The 18,376-nt window shown below is 41.2% G+C and overlaps 3 protein-coding genes across 27 annotated transcripts in view; 1 reads left to right on the top strand and 2 right to left on the bottom strand.

Moving 5' to 3' along the window:
* LOC108044269 (protein MTSS 2) overlaps nt 1–4,609 on the top strand; it is a 42,594-nt gene extending 37,985 nt beyond the window's left edge. For 8 of the 24 annotated variants that reach the window (XM_017123221.1, XM_017123214.1, XM_017123208.1 and 5 more), the window contains 7 exons: nt 115–372; nt 525–740; nt 1,436–1,760; nt 2,007–2,933; nt 3,483–3,634; nt 3,717–3,835; nt 4,008–4,097. In XM_017123221.1, the coding sequence (XP_016978710.1) occupies nt 115–372; nt 525–740; nt 1,436–1,760; nt 2,007–2,933; nt 3,483–3,634; nt 3,717–3,827 (1,989 nt within the window). In that variant the 3' untranslated portion in view covers nt 3,828–3,835; nt 4,008–4,097. Of the gene's footprint in view, nt 1–114; nt 373–524; nt 741–1,435; nt 2,934–3,482; nt 3,635–3,716; nt 3,836–4,007 lie in introns of all 24 variants that reach the window. The other 16 variants (XM_017123223.1, XM_017123216.1, XM_017123206.1 and 13 more) reach the window with 11 other exon arrangements.
* Nucleotides 4,610–5,323: 714 nt separating this feature from the next.
* LOC108044272 (putative deoxyribonuclease TATDN1) lies at nt 5,324–7,078 on the bottom strand. The gene is made up of 4 exons (XM_017123229.1): nt 6,992–7,078; nt 6,750–6,929; nt 5,789–6,395; nt 5,324–5,726 (listed from the first exon to the last, which is right to left on the bottom strand). Exons 1-4 carry the CDS (start codon nt 7,029–7,031, stop codon nt 5,612–5,614), a joined length of 942 nt encoding a protein of 313 aa, XP_016978718.1. The 5' UTR covers nt 7,032–7,078; the 3' UTR covers nt 5,324–5,611.
* A 708-nt stretch (nt 7,079–7,786) lies between these two features.
* Nucleotides 7,787–18,376, bottom strand: part of LOC108044302 (GTP-binding protein Di-Ras2) — a 37,337-nt gene continuing 26,747 nt past the window's right edge. For both annotated transcript variants that reach the window (XM_017123277.1, XM_017123278.1), the window contains 3 exons: nt 16,006–16,196; nt 10,527–10,656; nt 7,787–10,447 (listed from right to left, as the gene is read on the bottom strand). In XM_017123277.1, coding sequence (XP_016978766.1) covers nt 10,372–10,447; nt 10,527–10,656; nt 16,006–16,196 — 397 coding nt within the window. In that variant the 3' untranslated portion in view covers nt 7,787–10,371. The remainder of the gene's footprint in view (nt 10,448–10,526; nt 10,657–16,005; nt 16,197–18,376) is intronic.

The following is an 18,376-nucleotide window of genomic DNA, read 5'->3' as shown; positions in this document are numbered from 1 at the left end:
ACACCTAAACTAAGTTAGTCGCTAAGCCGCTCAACACTGGGTCACACAGTCTTTTGGTTTCCTCTATACTTTTATTCTTTAACTTATGATTTAATTATTATTAATGCAACGCAGCTACAGCAACAACAACAGCACGCCACACTGCAACAGCAGAATCTTCAACTAAGCAGCTCCAGCGAGCACTTACCGCCACCGCCGGCATTCATGCTGGACGCCATGCCCCAGATGCCCAGCTCAGCGCTGAAGGTATCGGAGACGGTAAGAGCGCTAGCCGCCATGCGTCACCAGCCAGCCTCACCTGTGGCACTCAGACGCATGCAGCAGCAACAGCTACAGCAGCAACACTTGCAGCAGCAGCAACCCCTCTTGCAGGTGTGTGCACGCGTCTAGGCATGGACCCACCACTACTCTTAGAACTTTTCTTCTACAACTTATGATTTCTTCTTTTTATTTCAACTTACTGTTTTTTTTTGCCTATGCCACACCGCCACACAAATCAAAATCCCCAAAAACACCCCACATAGTCTGAGCACAACTTCCCCCTGACCGCCTACTACGACTCCTATTTGGATGGCTATGCCTACGCCCACGGCTTGGTCAATGGCCAACAGCCTGCGGGCCAGCAGATGGCCAGCCAGCAACGCTTTACACACCAACCGCAGCCAAATCCATATCTGCAGCAGCAACATCAGCCACCGCAGCAATCGCCTGTTTATCAAGCGCCGCCGCCTATCGATGCCGTAAGTGACCACAGCCTGCACAGTGCCGAAAATTACCAATCTGGCACGTATCAGTTAAAAGATTAGAGGAAGCGAGAAAACTAATAAACGGTTGAAGAGGTTTTGTATTGCAATAAACCTTGACGAAAGATAAAGAAGTCTTTTATCCCAATGTATTTTATGTATAGAAGAAGTCTTAAAAAACCTCAGTATTAAAAAATAGTTGACCCGTTTTACATAAATATTTCCAATGCCCGCAATCTATAAATCTTTTGATTATATCAACATCCAATCTAGTTTTTTGAAAAGCGATAGTTAGTTCTTGAACGGACTGAAAAGATTTATGCATTTTACTTGCCAATTTGAATAATTAGGGAATGCATTTTCAATTGACATAATTAAAGACATAACCCAATTACAAAATTGAACATAAGAATTGATACACGTCAGATTGGCCACTTCGGGTAATGTGCATCGTGGAACCCAAACGCGGAGCTACTAACCAAGACTAACGCCGTCCACGGAGCGCCTTCCTGGCCTAACACGACTGCCTGGCCCTTCCATCCAGCTTAGTTGTAATGCCACATAGTTATAGATTAGTCGACTATTCATATCGCTTAGCTTTTGCTTTGGCTAAACTTTTAATTTTCGCCTGTTTTCCTCTCGTTTCTTCTCATGCCACAACTCCACCATCACTGACACACATTCACCACCAGACGTTCCGCACCTCATCACCAGCCGCGGGCGGAGGGGGTGGCGGCGGCATCTACGCCCAGCCCAAACTGGTCAACACCATGTCAAGCTTCCGCACGAGCAGCCCCAGTCCCAACGGACACGCTCACCCACTGCCACCGACACAGCCAAAGGCGAATCCGAATCTAATTGCACAGCTCAATGCACGACTCAACAGTAAACAGCAGCACCAGCAGCAGCAGCAGGTCGAGGGGATCTACGGCAACCAGCAGGCACCGGGAGAAGAGTCCATCTACATGCGGAGTGGCTTGTCCATGTCGCAGCCGCAACAGCAGCAACACTATGACGGTAAATCAGAGCAAATGCAGCTGCCACACCAGCAACAGCATAGAATTTACGCTAGTTTTGGCACCTCATCATCAGCAATGTCATCGGCCCATGTGGCCAACAACAGCACTAAGCCGTCCATTCTAACACCGACCACCTCTTTCAATGCATTGCCTCACTTCCCCCTGTCTTCATCCACATCATCGTTGCTCCACAAAGTCAGCTCATTCTCGAACTCTTCATCCGCATCCCCACCACCAACGGCAGCGGCCTCCGGCTCGGCCAACTCGCATTATCAGCCACCTCAGCCGCCGACTGCAGCGGTTGCTAACAGCAAAGACTTTGCCACCTACTCAAGTTCGTTTACCAAAAATCCAGCAGCTGCGCATTCGCCAAACATGCGACAGGCCCATTCCCATCAGCACCACCAGCCGCCGCCACAGCAGCATTACACCTGTCCGCCTCCACTGGAGGATCCCCCACCGCCGCCCATTTACGCCGGTTCGTCGGCTACGATGCCCAAGAAGATGGCACGCCCGCCCACTGGCCAGAATGCGACCCACTCGAGCGCCTATGCTGCAGCCTCGGCCACGGCCACGCTGCCCAAGAACATGATGCAGCAGCAGCACCGTTTGCAGCAGCAGCAACAGCATCAACAACAGCAGCAATATCAACAACCGGCAGGCATGGGCATTGGCAACGGTAATGGTCACTTAGGTCAGCGTCCGCAGTTGCCGCTGCCTCAGCAGAAACTGCGGGCAGCACAGCAGCAGCACTTGGCGGAACAACAGCAGCAACATCAGATGCAGCAGCAACATCAGATGCAGCAGCAACTTCAAATGCAGCAGCAACAGCAACGCCAGCCGCCCATACCCTCTCGTCATTCAAGTGTGCAGCAAAAGATATTCGTCTCGACGAATCCATTCATACAGACAACGGCCGTTAAGTTTCATTCGCCTTCGGCCTCGCCCACTTGCGGCTCGCCAGTGACTGGATCTGGATCCTTGGCCAGCATTTATGCCACAACGTCGCGTGGCGGCCACCATCGCCAGCAGCAACATGCTCAGCAGCTGCAGCAGCAGCAGGAACACTATTATCGCGATGTTGCTGGGGGCAACAGCAATGGCGGTGCTGCCTACTATAACCACAATGCCCATGCCCAAGCTCATGCCCATGCCCAGGCACATCATTCAAGTAAGCGCGCGAGCTGGATTTGAATTGATTCGATTCGATTTGATTTGATTTCATTTCGTATGATTTTATTGCAAGGAATGAGCGCTGAATTGTATATTTTTTTGTTATGTTTGCTGATTTTCGATTTCTCTCAATTGAACAAATTAAACTTTGGTTTGTTGTTAGCCCTAAGTTTTCTTTTGGCGCATGCTGCTTATGTTGTTTTGATTTTGTTTCGTTTGAGTTTTCATTTGGATAGTGTTGCCTATTAACCTGATTGCGATTGTGTCAAGTGCGTCTGGAAACTCGCGGATCAACATGGGATTGCAGTTGCCGCAACAGCTCGATCCGCAGTCAACTTTCATTTCAATTTTTCCAATCATCAATCATCACTGATTCAAACTTTAACCAACAATTGTTGGTTGTTGACTTTTATTTTGCATTTCCATTTGAATTGACATCTTAACCACTTCTATCGCAAAAACCAACATCCACACCCATTGATCAATCATGTTTGCTTACGATTTTCTTTTATGCACCCGTAACGGTAACGACAACGCATATCCATAGACTATGCCACAAGCACAAATATTGAAAAGACTGGAAGTATTCGGGCCAAGACCAAGGCCGAATTCCTCGAGAATCTCAACGCGAAACTGGCGAAGCAGGGAATGTCTGGACGAGCATTTGCCGTGCGAAATCTCATCAACAGCAAGGCCCTGGTAAGTAGCGCACCTCAACAGCAACTCACTCGATTAGCCAACACTCTCTATGCTCTGTCCATGACAACACCATGGCTATTAGATGTATCAAAATCCGCAAAAACTATCGCGACCCAGTGCGCAATACCGTAGACCACCCACCTATCCCAACACCAGCACAACCACCAATGCCACTTGCGAAGATCAGTGCTAAGTGCTAAGGTATTTAGTTCGTTCCTAGTCGTTCTCGTTCGTTTGATGCCTACTAAGCCAGCTGGCAGCTAATCCACTCAGTGCCTCGTTCTACCAATTAACTGCTCTTCGATCTAACGATAAATCTATGATTTTGCCAACAAAGTCCAGCTCTAATTCGAATTTTGATGCACCATTTCAGCCGGACCCTCGCATTTGTCACGAGTCGCTGATGGATCAAATCAAACGTGGAGCTACTTTAAAGCGTAACCAGAAGATCAACGATCGCAGCGCTCCCAAAATACATTGAATTAACCTATAGACTTAAGCGGAATAACATATTTATTACCATAATAATTAATCTATGAATAATCATGAGGCCCGACGCCTGCTCGATTGCAGGGCTCTGCAGAGTTTGGTTTGAAACTGAAAACTCAACACACAACATACAACATAAATACATATGATTACGATACTACATATTCAATATACGATATTTAACAAGCGCATTAAGCTTAACTCGAACTAATCAATACCTTTCTTGATTTCCTATATCCCAAAAATATGTCCGAAAGGCTTTCTTTGTTAAGTATATACAAAATGGAAGACAGTTGTTTAGCACTTGTATGTTTATTTATATCCCAAACTCGAATTTATCTTTAGTGAACATCTGTTTAAAGATATTTTATGTTTATGTATTTACCATATTTATAATTTCCCTTGTTTATGTACATATATATGAATATGATTTTAACAATCACTCGAAACTAATCTGACGCCTAATAAATGGAATTTATCGTACAAGTTTTGAGTACTTTTTTACTTTAATTATATTTATTTTCCGTTAGCAACTGCATGTCAATTGGGCCAGGTCTGAGCGTATTTTCAAATATACCCAATATCAACATTAATGAATAAATAGAGTTAACGCGTGGTATTTATACTGGAAAACCCAATCTAACTTAACTATTTTTCTGCAAGGAAATAATTCAATTGGATCTGCTTTTGAAATGAAAAACTAATTACTGCCAAGCGGAAAGGGAAACTTTAGAGATCAGTCTTCCTCAAAATCTTTCGCATCAACTTAGAGTGCTATATGAACATGTTCATATCATAACGTTTCCATTGGACTGAATCTTTTGTCATTTTAAATGCATCACCCAGTAGTCTATAGGCCACATTCTCAATGTTAAATACAACCAATATCGTTTGCATTCATATCAGTTCACCAAACATAGAACAAAATACAAAGTTTTAATTCTGGATCCTGGGTGTTTCACTTTTAAATTACCGAGGGAAACTTTCTATTCCTAACATTGCAAACTTTTAATACCCAATAGCGTACTACTTATAGGTAATCAACTTTTTAAATATTTACAAAATATTTTGTATATAGGCTTTTTAAGGCTTCACCAATGATCGATGCATATTGGCAAACTCGTAACCAAAAAATGTGGCAATAACTAAGCTATAAAACTCTACTAAAGGTTAGATTAGACTCCAGAGAGCATATACAAATTTGAGTCGTAACAAATACATATATTTTTTTGGGCAATCCATTCTATATACACCACATAGCAGTGCTTAATCACAAGAGTTAATTAACTTAGCCATATGCAACAATTATTTACAAGTCTAAATGTTAATCTTAAAGTGGTTCTATGTGTTAACTGCAGAACGAACAAACCAAAAAATGTAACCTAACAAATCAAAGTTGTAATGCGTATTTTTGAATTCATTTGCATTTAGACACGAGAAACAATAATAAAATAAATGTAAACGCATTGAATGTAAATGCATGGACTTTTAATCGTTTTTCTCTGTTTTGCTAAAGAACAAATCTATAGTGTTTTGGTAGTAAATATCTGCCAGTTGCTCTTTGGGCTCCTTTTTGATTCCGGCTATGGCCTCCAGAACTTGGCTAAATAGGAAAATAAATTAATATATTAGTTCATGTCTAGGAAATGTATTCAAAAGGCTAACCTGATCTGGCAGGGCTCACATCGTCCGTCTATCAGAGATTCGGCCGTCCATTTCTCTTTTTTCTTGACGGTGGCAAACTTGGTGGTCACATGCTTATGTCCTGCATGCGAGGGACGAATGCCGCACCAAGGACAGTCCGTTTCTAGCATTATTTTGTCGTTGGGCAGCTGGCGCACTACCTCTGCATTTTCTTCCGTCTTCAAGGAGCAGCCATTCACTCCTATGTAGAGGCCACCGAAAGCCAAGATGCTTTGGGCTTCCTCAAGAGTGCCTGTGAAACTGTGCACCACTCCGCCGCCGCATTCCCTGATCTTGTCCCGATTTCGTTCCAGAATGGTCATGAAATCCTCGGCAGCATTCCGCATGTGAAGGAAGAGGGGCAATCGAAACTCAGCCGCCAGGTCCAGCTGCTTTTCAAAGTATAGGCGTTGTGTCTCCTGACCACAGAACTGCAGTCGGTCGTAGTCCAGGCCGCATTCCCCAATGGCCAGCACCTTTCCGCGGTTTGCCTTGATCTTGGATCGAAGTTGGTCGTAGTAACCCTCTGGATCTGGAAGGAATTCCTCGCAGCGTGTGGGATGTGTTCCCACTGTAGTGTATATACGATCTGGTAAAGAATAAAACTGATGAGTGGCTGGGAATTAAGAATTTTTAGTCCTTTAAAGTTAATATTAATTTTTCATGGTGTCATCCCAGAAACCTTTTCAACTTTGGATAAAAGATTAAAGACAACCGAAGAGTAGACTCTTAAAAATTGTTTCTATGCGCATTTACCTTTTCAAAATTCTGGAAATACTGTTTAAGATGTTTTTAAACTAACCATCTTACAAATCTTTGGGACATTTTTTTTAAATCAATAAAGAGGTAAATAAAATCGTTTTTTCGATCGACAATTCTTTTTCAACCAAATTCTAATGGAATTTGTATGGACTTTCATTGCACTTAGAATGGAGTTGCTTACCATCCTTGGAAGCCAGTTCCAATGCCTCGTCTACATCCCTCAGGCAGCCGGCGGTGACGATGATCTTCTGCAGGCCCTGTTGCCACGCACGTTCCAAAACAATGTCCAGGTCGGCCACATGCTTCTGGGTTCCGCCGTAGCAGCCCTGAAACATGGGATCCGTCAGGTTGGCCCCAATGTCTGTGGAACAGAGCTTATCCTTGTATTAAGTGATCTAATTTAAACATCTTAAGTCAACGTACCAATATATTTCATTGCAATTCCAAAATATCGCCGCAGCATTAGGATAATACCCTAAAAAAGCCACATTCCAGCAAAACAGCTGTTCACAAAGCCGGTTTCCGATAGGGGTCGCCACTTGCCACGGTCTGCCCATCGCCAGAGGGCGCCAGCTGGTGGTAGTTTCCGTTTGAATTTTTAAATTTCAATAAATCCTTCCTAAAACCTTAAGTACAACAACGTGCCAGCATAAAATTAGGTTTGTGTACATATTCCCAAAACAAAAAAACACATCACTTAAGCCAATTTAATGCAAAATCAATGGCACAGTAAATTGCATTCGGAATTGCGCATAATGCAAACTCATTAGGCCGCTCCGGCAAATCTGTTTATTGTTTGCAGTGGATGCTAAATCGGCTTGCTTCTGGGAAAACCCACGTATACGCACCCCATCCCCCCACTCCCCGCCACAAACGCATATGCAAATTTCAAATCATCGCCTATGGTGTTGGCACCCCGGCTGCTTTAAGCCGGCAATCGGCATTTTCGCAATTGCGGAATTTATGGGGAAATGCAATTTATAATTTGAATAAAATTCCATTAGTTACTTTTAATGGATGCTGCGGTCGGTTTACTGGGGTGCTGCATCTAGGCGGGCACTAGTTTTAATTGATTTAGTGGAAATTGCTCACCATACCATTTTCCCGGCACCGGTGAAAGCCGGCAACCAAGGGGATCCCCATGTTGCCGTGATGGAAACAGAATGCGGAATGAAATGAAATGCATTATGCAACGGAATCAAACATTTTACACCCGTGCCTGGGACGCATTGTGGTTTATTTTAACTGGCTAATACAATTGTCAATAATTCAATTTGAATTGAAATTCAATTAGTTTACAAGTACATGACACACATACGCACACTTAGAGAGTTAATTTGGTTTTCTTTTTGACTATTTTAAGATTACAATCTTTCGATTCTGTAGAGTAGGTAAATAACGGTTTGTCGCTTTGATTCCATTCATTTGGTAGAACAATCGAATTACGTACACAAATATGTATTTTAAAATCGGGTAAGTTGGATAAGTCAGTTGATATACTGTGATATAACATGCATCTTGTCCTCCTCGTCGATCGAATGCCACCTCATCCTTGTGTTCCCATTGGTTGATGTTACGATATAAGTTACGATTAGTTGATTAGAGATCAAATACGGGTTGGGCTCTTCAGATTTGTTGTCAATTAACTACACCTAGTAACAATGTATAAACGTATTACTTATAAAACAAACATCCAAACTGTTTACTAAATACCATTATGCATAATGCTGTATATGTGTATAACTAGGTCTGGCCTGTCAATCCTTTCTGGACGAAAGCAACAATACTATTTTAATACGGACATTAAAATGTCTCTGCCCCCTTTTCCATTTCTTTACAGTACTTTTGATTTCATAACTGAAATTACTGCATTGTTTGCATTCATTTCTCAGTTGTACACACATTTGTTTAGATGTATTTGGTTTAATCACAATTCACTTTGCATATGCCGTATTTCATTCATTTACATGTCCTTTAAATATTTCTTTTATACTCAGTACTTCCTAAAAGTAGTCTTTTAAATAAATCTTACTTGCTAAGCACATTCCGGTAAACAAACACAAAGGATTCTTATCACACACTGGCGAACACACGCACTGCCGCATTTGCAAGTGTAACTTGTGCCAAAAAAAAAAGAGAAAATAAGTCGCATGCAAAAGTTGCGAATTAAATATAGATTTATCGATTATTCTCTACCATAAATCTCCTCACAGAGTTCCTGTGAGTTTGATGTGCATTGTGGGGAATTTGATTTGGCAATTTAGCATAAGAAGTTCACCCTGTATTATCCTTGATAAGCATTTCGAGACTTTCTCTGTTCCCCGGACTCAACAAATTTATTTTACAATTACGTTTTTTGCATAGTAAATTGTTTTGTGCTCTCTGTTAAAGTTTTTTGTTATTTTACGTGGCTGGAGCCAAAGGAGAATGCCGCGAAATGGCTTTGTTTTTACAAAATTTGCCTTGAGTCCAGATTCACCCCGCCCCTGTGATTCCATTTGCCGTTTTACTCCGGATTCAACCCAAGCGAGTGCGACTCAAAGCAAACATAAGCATTCTAGGCCATCCATCAAAAATGTTATTCTTATTTCTATATGGAACGTTGTATTATTAACTATGGTGTCAGCTAAGGGTGCAGATAGAGCTTTATAAATTAGCATTCTAGAATTTACCTTAAAGCTATGCAACCTATCATAATATTATGACAATCCATCAGTGGAAAACGTATTAAACTTAGTCCTTTATCAAAAAACCCCCTCGCCCATCTCATAACGAGAATAACATTAACAAACAACAACAACTGAGCCATTAATTTCTCATCAAAAGGAACTCTTTGAACGGCATTACGATTCTTCGAAATCTCTTCCCTGTCTCTCTGCTTATCTTTCAATTAAATTCAAATTGCGTACCCAAAGTCTATACTAAAATTTATGAAAATTTAAATTGAAATCTTTTGTCGTATAAAAGTTAATTTTAAATTTAAATAAAACTGGTCCCTTTAAACAGTAATGACCGGAACTTAAATCGATTTATGTGCATTATAACTTTGCAAGTCAGCTCAATGTCGAAATAATCCTTTTACTTTTATGCCCTGATGATATTAGATTAAAGTGTCATAGCATCCGTACTCAATATACTTATCAGAAAAACATATTTGTTGATAAAATTGGCATTTGCTATGCCTTTAAAACTAATAAAACTTATTTTTAAAGTAAATACATTCCTACATATTTATTAAATTACGCAAATTTGGTTCAAGGACTTCCAAAAGTATAGAACTAACTTCCAATCTACTTGCCAGAAAAATAAATTTGTCAATATAACAAAAAGCACTGCTTTAAGAATTGATAAAAACAAATCCATTTTGCAATGCCTTTAAAGATAAAGAAACTGAATTTTAGGGAAAAATACATAACTATTTAATTACACAAATGTTGTTTAATGACTTACAATAGCTTAAAACCAATTTCTAATTTTAATCCAGTGTCATCAGGGCATATTTTTTAAGCTCAAGTTACTTAATTTCGTGTAAGAGGTTCTGATTCGATACAGACAGTTATGCAATAAATTACCAAAGTTATTATCAAGTTCAGAATTTATCGTTAAAAACTACGGCGCATTGGCTTTTTTTTACCCTTGAGCAAGTGTGTTTTATATTATCAGCATAATCAGCTCATTGCACAAAACGTAAATACCGCTCCACTTGTTTATGCACGCTAATTAACTGGCGTCCATTATTAATAGATATTGTGGCAAAACATAATAACATAATTAAGCGCAGCGCTGCCGGCAAAAATAATAGTTTACTGCACATTGCAGTCGTCGGATGCGTTGTTGATTTGCTGCTTGGTCTTGCGTGAGGCGCGGCGTATGAGTGATCTGGAATGGAAGCGGTTGGACGGTGGATGAGGTGATGGGTATTCAATAGATCTCCATCCTGGGAGTGCATCGCACTCACCTGGAACGCGGCTTCAGCTTGGCCTCCGCACTGGTGCTGGCCACATCGACGGCGTCCACCAGATTGGAGCCCTTCTTATCTCCACTGCCACCGGCGCCTCCCAATGCCGGGCTGTTCATGCGATTTTTATCTGCAACAAATAGATGGTAATGCGTGGCTAATTAATATCCACGAGTGCATTTAATGACTGCCGTCTGCCGGCACAAAGAGACTGCGCGATTTCGGAGCTGCGAGTGCAGGGAAAATCCAATTTCCCGACTGAGGTTGAGTACGTCCTTGCCCGTTGTAAGAGCAACTGGGACATCCGGACGTCCCAACATCCCAACATCCCAACATCCGAACATCCACTGCACCCGCCAAGCGCTGATGTAATTAACTTATGAACGACTCAAACAAAAAGCGGGGAAAGGGAGTTGCACATCGCAAAGTTACCGCTCGAAATGGGTTTTTTACAGCCGGTTGCGCAGCCAAAGTTCATCTCAAGATAAGAGGTCCCAGTCGTTACGTCACCCTCCCAATGCCACTCAGCCTTTTGGATCCGACTCGGTCTATCTGCCACGCATCTTCCGTCAAAGGAATAACCAGTGGCAACCAGATGGCAAAGGTACCATTTCGAAGTGGGCAGAGAAAGTCATCAATAGCATAGGTGCCAGTCAATTAAAATCAAAAAAATTAATTTCGTGTGCTTGACAATTTTTTCACAATTCGGTAACCTTGTTGTTACAAAAGTCATGACAACCTTCAAAACGTCTGTAAAAATGTCTGCAAATTAAAATTTTATAAATTTAAAATATATATCAGGGCGTACATTTCTACATATATACTGTAGGTTGCTAAGACTTTTTTAAAGGTGCTTTTACTTTTCTTAAAGAATCTTCCTTTAAATTAAAGCTTACAGAGGATAATAGATTTCAAGGAAAATTGTTTTCTTTTAAAGATATGAAAAGCTTTGGAAAATGCCGTATTCTTAGCTATCAGTCCTCAAATTTACGAATTTATCACATAATGTTTACTGTTCATAAATATTTTATACAGTTCCAAAGAATAGTACCTGCAAATAAGGAAGCTGTCAAAGACTGTAGCTGTCTTTAAAGTATAAACAATTGAGTAAGCAATGGCAGCTATGGACAAATCAGTGTCAATGAAGTCATTAACTTTCCGGTAATCCTCAATCAGCCGGCTTAGACTGCCAAAGAAAGTGTTGGGCACGCACAAAAGGTGTTGGCAGCAAGATGCTCGCCCTCAGAGTAAACAAACCTTTTTGTTCCGCCGGAGCGAGCAATAAAGCCGCAAACAAAGAAAAGGGCTTACAATGGGAAAACAATTGATAACTTGCTGGCAAACGGGGTGTCAAGCATTAGAACCACAAGACAAATACAAAGGGAAAGTTAAATCCAAAGCCGAGTCAATTTAGTTATTAAACTTTACAGCTTTGTGGGAAAATATGCCTGACGTTGGCCAAATGATCCGTGCAAACAGAATTATTGAGAGCGCCATCACACTCTGTGCCGGAGTGTTGCATACTTCTGGGCGTCGGCGTTGTCAAGTGCAAACAAAATGGCCGACAACGCCATTGTTGTCGGAAAAAGAAAAAAAACACAATTGCTGACGCTGACAGAGAGCGCGCGAAAATGCTTCGTTCGGGGGGCATTCCCATTCCTAACACCGGGCATCCCCACTGATCTGCGGGTGAATCAGTAACAAGGATACAAAACAACCGCCGTCCGGACCCAAACACACAAACAAGAGCCAGGGGGAAACGGATGTGCCTTTGGCCTGGGCCCGGTTTTTGGGGATATAAATTGTGCATATGCGACGGCAATTGATGCGTGCGTCGCGTAACAGAAATTTAAATTAAATTTGTTTCACTTTTCCCGCTCTGTGTCGGGTTTCATCTGAAAGACACGACCATGAAAAAAGCGTGGATACCAAAAAGAGGGAAGCACACAAAACATTCGAGTGCTTCAATGCGTGTTTATTATGGTTCGAGTGCGAACATAACAAGGTTTTGCCACATCAATTGCTTTTTATCTGATACCCTGAAGTTAAAGTGTTTACATAAAAAGGGGCTTCGGCTATTGTATAAAATTATATGTTTTACGGCCACTATAAGAAGATGCTTAAATGTGTGGCTGCAATTGAGTTCGAAAAGCAATACATTTTAAAATAATCTGAAGCTTTCCTTAAATTTATTATTCAATCAATGGTTTGATAATCGTTCCAAGAACGGCAACATGTATGGTTTTAGATATTGAGGGAAAACTTATTTTATAGAACAAGTAATCAATCTATTCTTGTGGCTTAAAAATAAGACTAATAAAAAAGACTGCTCTTAACAGCCATGAATGAAATCCTGCCTCAAAATATGTCAAAATAGGCTATGTTTACATCGATTTGTATTTTAGGAATCATGACTTGGAAATTCTTACCTTGAATTTAGAGGGAATTAATTTTCAATAAACTTATACAGGAGCGGCTACTGTTCTTTATGTGATTGAATAAGACACATATATATAACAGATTTCTCATGTGCTTAAGTATCATAAAATAAATCAAACCTGACTTTTAAACTTTAAGAAAGAAGAGCTAAATATTAAAGAACACAAAATTAAAAAAAAAGAACATAAATGGAGGGTTCAAAATATACAAATAAAATTTGAATTCGCTTGTTTTACCTTTCCATCCTATAGGGATCATTCAAAATCAAGTGTATCGACGCATGAACGTGGCTTAAATATATTTACCATGTTATGTGTGTCGGGAAACACCCACAATTGAGTTAGGACCTGCTCTGTGTGGCTGGAAATAAAACGGCTTGCGGCGCGGACCACCCAAAACCAGACGAATGGGGCGGTGGGAGGGCGGGGAACAATGTGGAGACCGGAGGAAAAGCCGCTTTCCCGGCCGCAGCACATGTATGTGGCCTGCAGCTTTGGCTTTGTCTCAACTTACGAGCTCGTCCATTCTCCATGCGGCCCATCACCCATATGCCAACTGCCACCTACCATCTACCACCTACCATCCACCACCACTTCAGGGCCGTAAACACGTGTGGCACAATCTCAGCCGCAAAATGGCAGCGTCGTAAATGAAATTTCTGCGATTTGCTTTGCATACGTCGCGCTGTACTTTTTAAGGCAATTACTTGACTGCGGCCCCTTGAGCCGCAAGTGATTAAGTGCTTAGACCTATTTTCGGTGGCACATTCAAGGCGTCGTTGTCACCGCATTCACCTCTCCATCATGGCGTCCATTGAACCGCCGGGAGTCAGTCTGCCACTCGACCTTCGCCATTCAGACCACAAATGTCGCCGGGTCCTGTCTGCCTGTCATCGACAGTTGTGTGTTCTGTGTTCTGCGAGGACCCTCGACCAAGTATTTGACAACATTTTTCGGCCAGCATTAAATATGTTTTGTGGGGGGACATTAATGTGCGGCTCTCGGCCATTTCAATTTAAATCTGCTCAAAATTATATGCCTGCATATATGCGCAATTTTGATCTTGACGACTTCGCCACTGGCAAACTTTGCACTTTATTTGAATGACTTTTGCAGCGGCCACAAAAGTCTTTAGGGCAAAAAATAAAATTATTGGCATTTGCTTGAAAGGAACTGGTAGCTGGGGGTGGATACTGTAATGATTCAGCAACTTTTTCTTCCACGGAAATTAAATTAATTATTTGGCCGCCGTGTAACGGGAGGAGGTGCAGTCAAGGAGCAGAGGAAACATTTTGGGGCAACATTAATTAACTAGATATTTATACTTTGACGAGCTCGGGCAAATTTAAAACTTCTTGAGCCCTTGGCTGTCGTCGTTGCCTTTGTGTTGCTCCGTCGTTGCTTCTATTTTCATATGCTGCGAACTAAGTTTTTAATGAGATAATAAAGCATTCCATTACAGGGTAATTAGAAGGTCAAGCTGTTTAATTAATACACGTGCTTGCCGAGAACATTTTAATAAAATTGAATTCGTTTGAACATCGAAGGGAAAAGGATGCCCCGAAAAGGAATGCTGCCTTATTGTGCTTTTAACCCCGTCTCGACGGCTTTTTTCTTAGATTTGCTTTGCTTTTCTGTGTTTCTTTTATTAGGCACCGTTTTGTCGTCCGATGAATAATGAAAAAGAGTTTGTCTTTGTCAATTGGGTCGGAAGAAAGGGTCCCGACTGCCAGTCTCATTTGACTGCCGAATTCCCACAATTAATTAGGCCGAAGACAGCGGACAGAGGGCGGCTATTGAAGCAGCAATGCTAATTGCATTCAATTAGCCAAATTGCCAAAAGTTATCCTAGTCTTAGGCACATTTAAAGAATTTTCATTAATTGGCCCCATGTTCCGGGCGGCTTTGTCTTTTGGTTAAAACTGAATATATTAATAAATGTGCATCAATTATTGATTGAGCCCAGCCATCTGGGCTCTAGTCACTGGGGCTTAATTACACCTGTGGGCTGCAAGCGGCTTAATTATTGCATTTATGAGCGGGCCATTTAATTTCGCACTAATTAAGCTGTTTACGCTGGCATTTAAAGGTCCGAAAAAAGCTGTAATTGAACTCAGAATGATGCCTCGATGGTTACACATCTGACTTTCAATCAGAGCTGGCGAATATGAATGCTTAATTGATATTTGAAACTGCAACGGCCAACAGGGGGCAAAAAAAAATCAACAAACAGTTTGAATAAGGTCGGCAGCAATTCGGATTTTATTTTCATTTCGCTTGGCCATGGCAACAAATCCAGAAGTGGATTCAGTCCTTAGCTCTATGTGATGCGGCATGTGCTCTAGCATAATGGATTTTCAAGTGTGTTCTCCCATCGACGCTACTTTTAAACACTGTGAAACGTCTTCTTTGATTTTTACAGTGAAAAAGGTAATACAACTCAGGGGAAATTTTATTAGGTTTCAAATTGTCCTGACTTTCTATCGTTTTTTAATGCAAAAAAATTGATATTTAGGGTATAACATTTTTTCTTAGCATTTAACACTTCTTAAACATTTTATTGCTGCATTCTCCGACCAAAATAAACATCATTTAATTGATCGCGAACGGAATTGCATCCTTTTCGATTCAAGACTATATATTTATATATGCGTAAAAAAGAAAATTGTTAACGAAATGCACATGTATTTATATAAATTATTAATATTATTATATTTATTAATTTAATTTATATATTATTATAAAAGCAATCACGCTCTAAGGCTTCTATGTTAATCTAACAAACCTTTAAAAGCTTTTCAATGAAAGTTCCTAAAGATTAAAATTCGTATAGAATCAAAAATGAAAGATAAAAATAAATCATTTCAATTCCTTTTCTTAAAACCAATAAATGTGCTTATAGTAAACTGAAGAATTTATTGGGACAACCTGAGGTAAAATAAAAGATAATAATTTACGGTTGAATAAAAAAAGGATGACTGCAATTTTGCCCAGAATAAACACATTTTAATATTATTTTATTTGCGATGGTATTTACTTACTGCGACTGGACGATGCGCTGACGTAGGCCGACGAACGGCGTTTGAAACCACTGGGTGCCGCCTCGCCGCCGCCCCCGCTGCCCCCGCTCCCACTACTGCTGGCGGGGAGGAAGCGGGACAGGGAGAGCAGGGATTTGAACAGGTCGGTCACATTGCTGTCCTCCTTCGCCGAGCACTCCAGTACTTTGGCCCTGCCAAGGGGAAAAACTATGTTGAAATAAGGTTGCATACTTTTCGGGGATGGCTGCGTACATAGCGTATACGTAATGCACACATCAGCAAATTTCGTTGGCCCAAAACAAAGCAAGCCCAACACAAAAAACCGAAACTCAAAAAGGCAAAAACCTAAACCAAACCAGCCGAACAATATGGTATGTTCAATTCATAACAGGGTTTTTTTTGGGGGTTTTTACCACCGCCAAGTGGGCCATCGACAATCATCTAAAAAGGCGGTGCATGTTGGCCGTAACAAATGTGGCTAATGGCTAAATTAAGCATGTCATGTACGGTTCGGTTCTATGGATTCACTGCAGGTTGCGGACACGAAGCCGACCCGCGGTGGCCACACAAAACTGAGGCCAGGACTGAGTCGAGGATGAGGACGATGACAATGACGAGGACAGGTGATGTTCAACACACTGGCAATGTCAAAAGTTTCTAGTATTTGTCTGTCAAAGCGATTTTAAGCTTTAATTTTGTCATCATCGGACGGCTTTATTTAAAATAAATAAATCTAGAAATGTTTTTCTTTATTGCTGTGATGTTAAGTTTACCTAAATACAATGTTGACTTCAACTATCAACATTTTTCCATCTTTTTACGCAGTTTCTACGATAAGGTTTGTTAAATTAATCATTTAATTAAACATCGATTGGAAAAATTTTTGGAAATTTTTAAACAAATACGTATACTTTATGCTAATTAAAATTTTGCCATTTTATAAATTATGTTAATTAGTTATTGGCAATCAACAAATGGTAGAAGGTTTTTAAACAGTAATTTAAACTTTCTTAGGTCAAATGAAATTCCACCAACTCAAGGTCGATCATATTTAATGAAAATGATACTGTTAACTGACTTACTGAGGATATTTTAATATTCCATGAAGCCTTATTTAATTAAAATCGTAACGGCTGAGTTGGCAAAATAAATAAATAGATGGCTGAATTGTTAATGCCGTAAGCTGCAATAACAGTAAATCAAAGTAAAAATGATATAGCGTAGCAGTTTATTTTTCACATTAACGCTGGGAAAATGCGGGGAAAAATTCGCATGACTTTGCAATTAAATGTTGAATAAATTCATTGTTCCACCTTTGGCAAAGTAAACCACTTACACATGTTGGCTCCGCTCCCACGTGTGTGTATCCACATCGCACACACTATGTACTATATGGATATGGTGTGTACCCATTCAGGCAGATAAATGCACTTGAGTGGCGTGCTCTTAAAGCGTTTAACCGCAGATAGACAGACAGGATAGACGGGACGGACGGCGGCGTCAGTGCAACAAATTGCATTGCAACTCGTTGCCGGAAAACGCTCCGCAAACTTGCCACGTGGAGTCTAGTGAGGGTGCGAGATTGTGGCGAAAGGTTCAAGGTGTTGCCCGCTCTCGGGAACAAAACCGCACCATCAATCTGCGTGAATGTTTAATCCAACAGAGATTTGTACGTAATGCTCACGCCAACTGTCCCGCGTCCTGTGTCCTGTGTCCTTCATCCACCATTCTACATACTTCGTCCTGCGGCCTCTGTCATCTCCATTTTGCGGTTGAGTGCGCCTCCTGTGTGGCGTTCTTCGGTCTGTGTGTCGGTCGCTTTTAAATAAGTTTACGCACGCTTGCTTAAACAGCAACACGAGCGTGCCACGCCTCCCTTTTTCCACCGCCCATCCCAACGAGTTTCGCGGGATATGGAATTATGCCAGGACTTTTCTGCCCAGTGGCAGGCACGTATGTGAATGTAAGTGATTTTTACGAGTCCTGCCCCGCAGTTTATTAAGGAAGCAATTATATCGCGAAAACTGCCTGAAAAGAAGTCCTGGGTAGCGAGTCCTTATTACCAGCGAATCGAAAGGATGCGGACACGCTTTCAGGGCTAGTTGTCACGCAAGAAATGCATTAAAGTTGTTAATGTGGCAAACAAAGAATTTATTCAGGGCAGTTTCACTCATTTACCACTCGTCGATACGGTCTGTAATCTACTTTGGCTGACACAGTTGAACTTTCACGAAACCGTTGAGTTGATTTTGGTGATTACGCTTCAGAATTCAGTAGAACTCTGCCAAATGTTGGTAGTCTCTTTAAAACTTTTGATTTATTACTATACAAATTGGTGTTAAAATTTATTTGGCGTGCTAAACTTGAACTT

This window comes from Drosophila rhopaloa, unplaced genomic scaffold (assembly GCF_018152115.1).
Source record: "Drosophila rhopaloa isolate 14029-0021.01 unplaced genomic scaffold, ASM1815211v1 contig_115, whole genome shotgun sequence".
Lineage (NCBI taxonomy): Eukaryota > Metazoa > Arthropoda > Insecta > Diptera > Drosophilidae > Drosophila > Drosophila rhopaloa.
Note: the sequence above shows the minus strand (reverse complement) of the source record. Positions and strands in the feature narration are given on the sequence as shown.

Excerpts from the sequence above, each read along its gene's own strand:
- LOC108044272 (XM_017123229.1), bottom strand. The coding sequence starts at position 7,031 with ATGCTGCGGCGATATTTTGGAATTGCAATGAAATATATTG. Across the intron at positions 6,396-6,749 it reads GGAACTGGCTTCCAAGGATG|ATCGTATATACACTACAGTG; the intron begins GTAAGCAACTCC and ends ATTCTTTACCAG. Across the intron at positions 5,727-5,788 it reads TGTGAGCCCTGCCAGATCAG|CCAAGTTCTGGAGGCCATAG; the intron begins GTTAGCCTTTTG and ends TTTCCTATTTAG.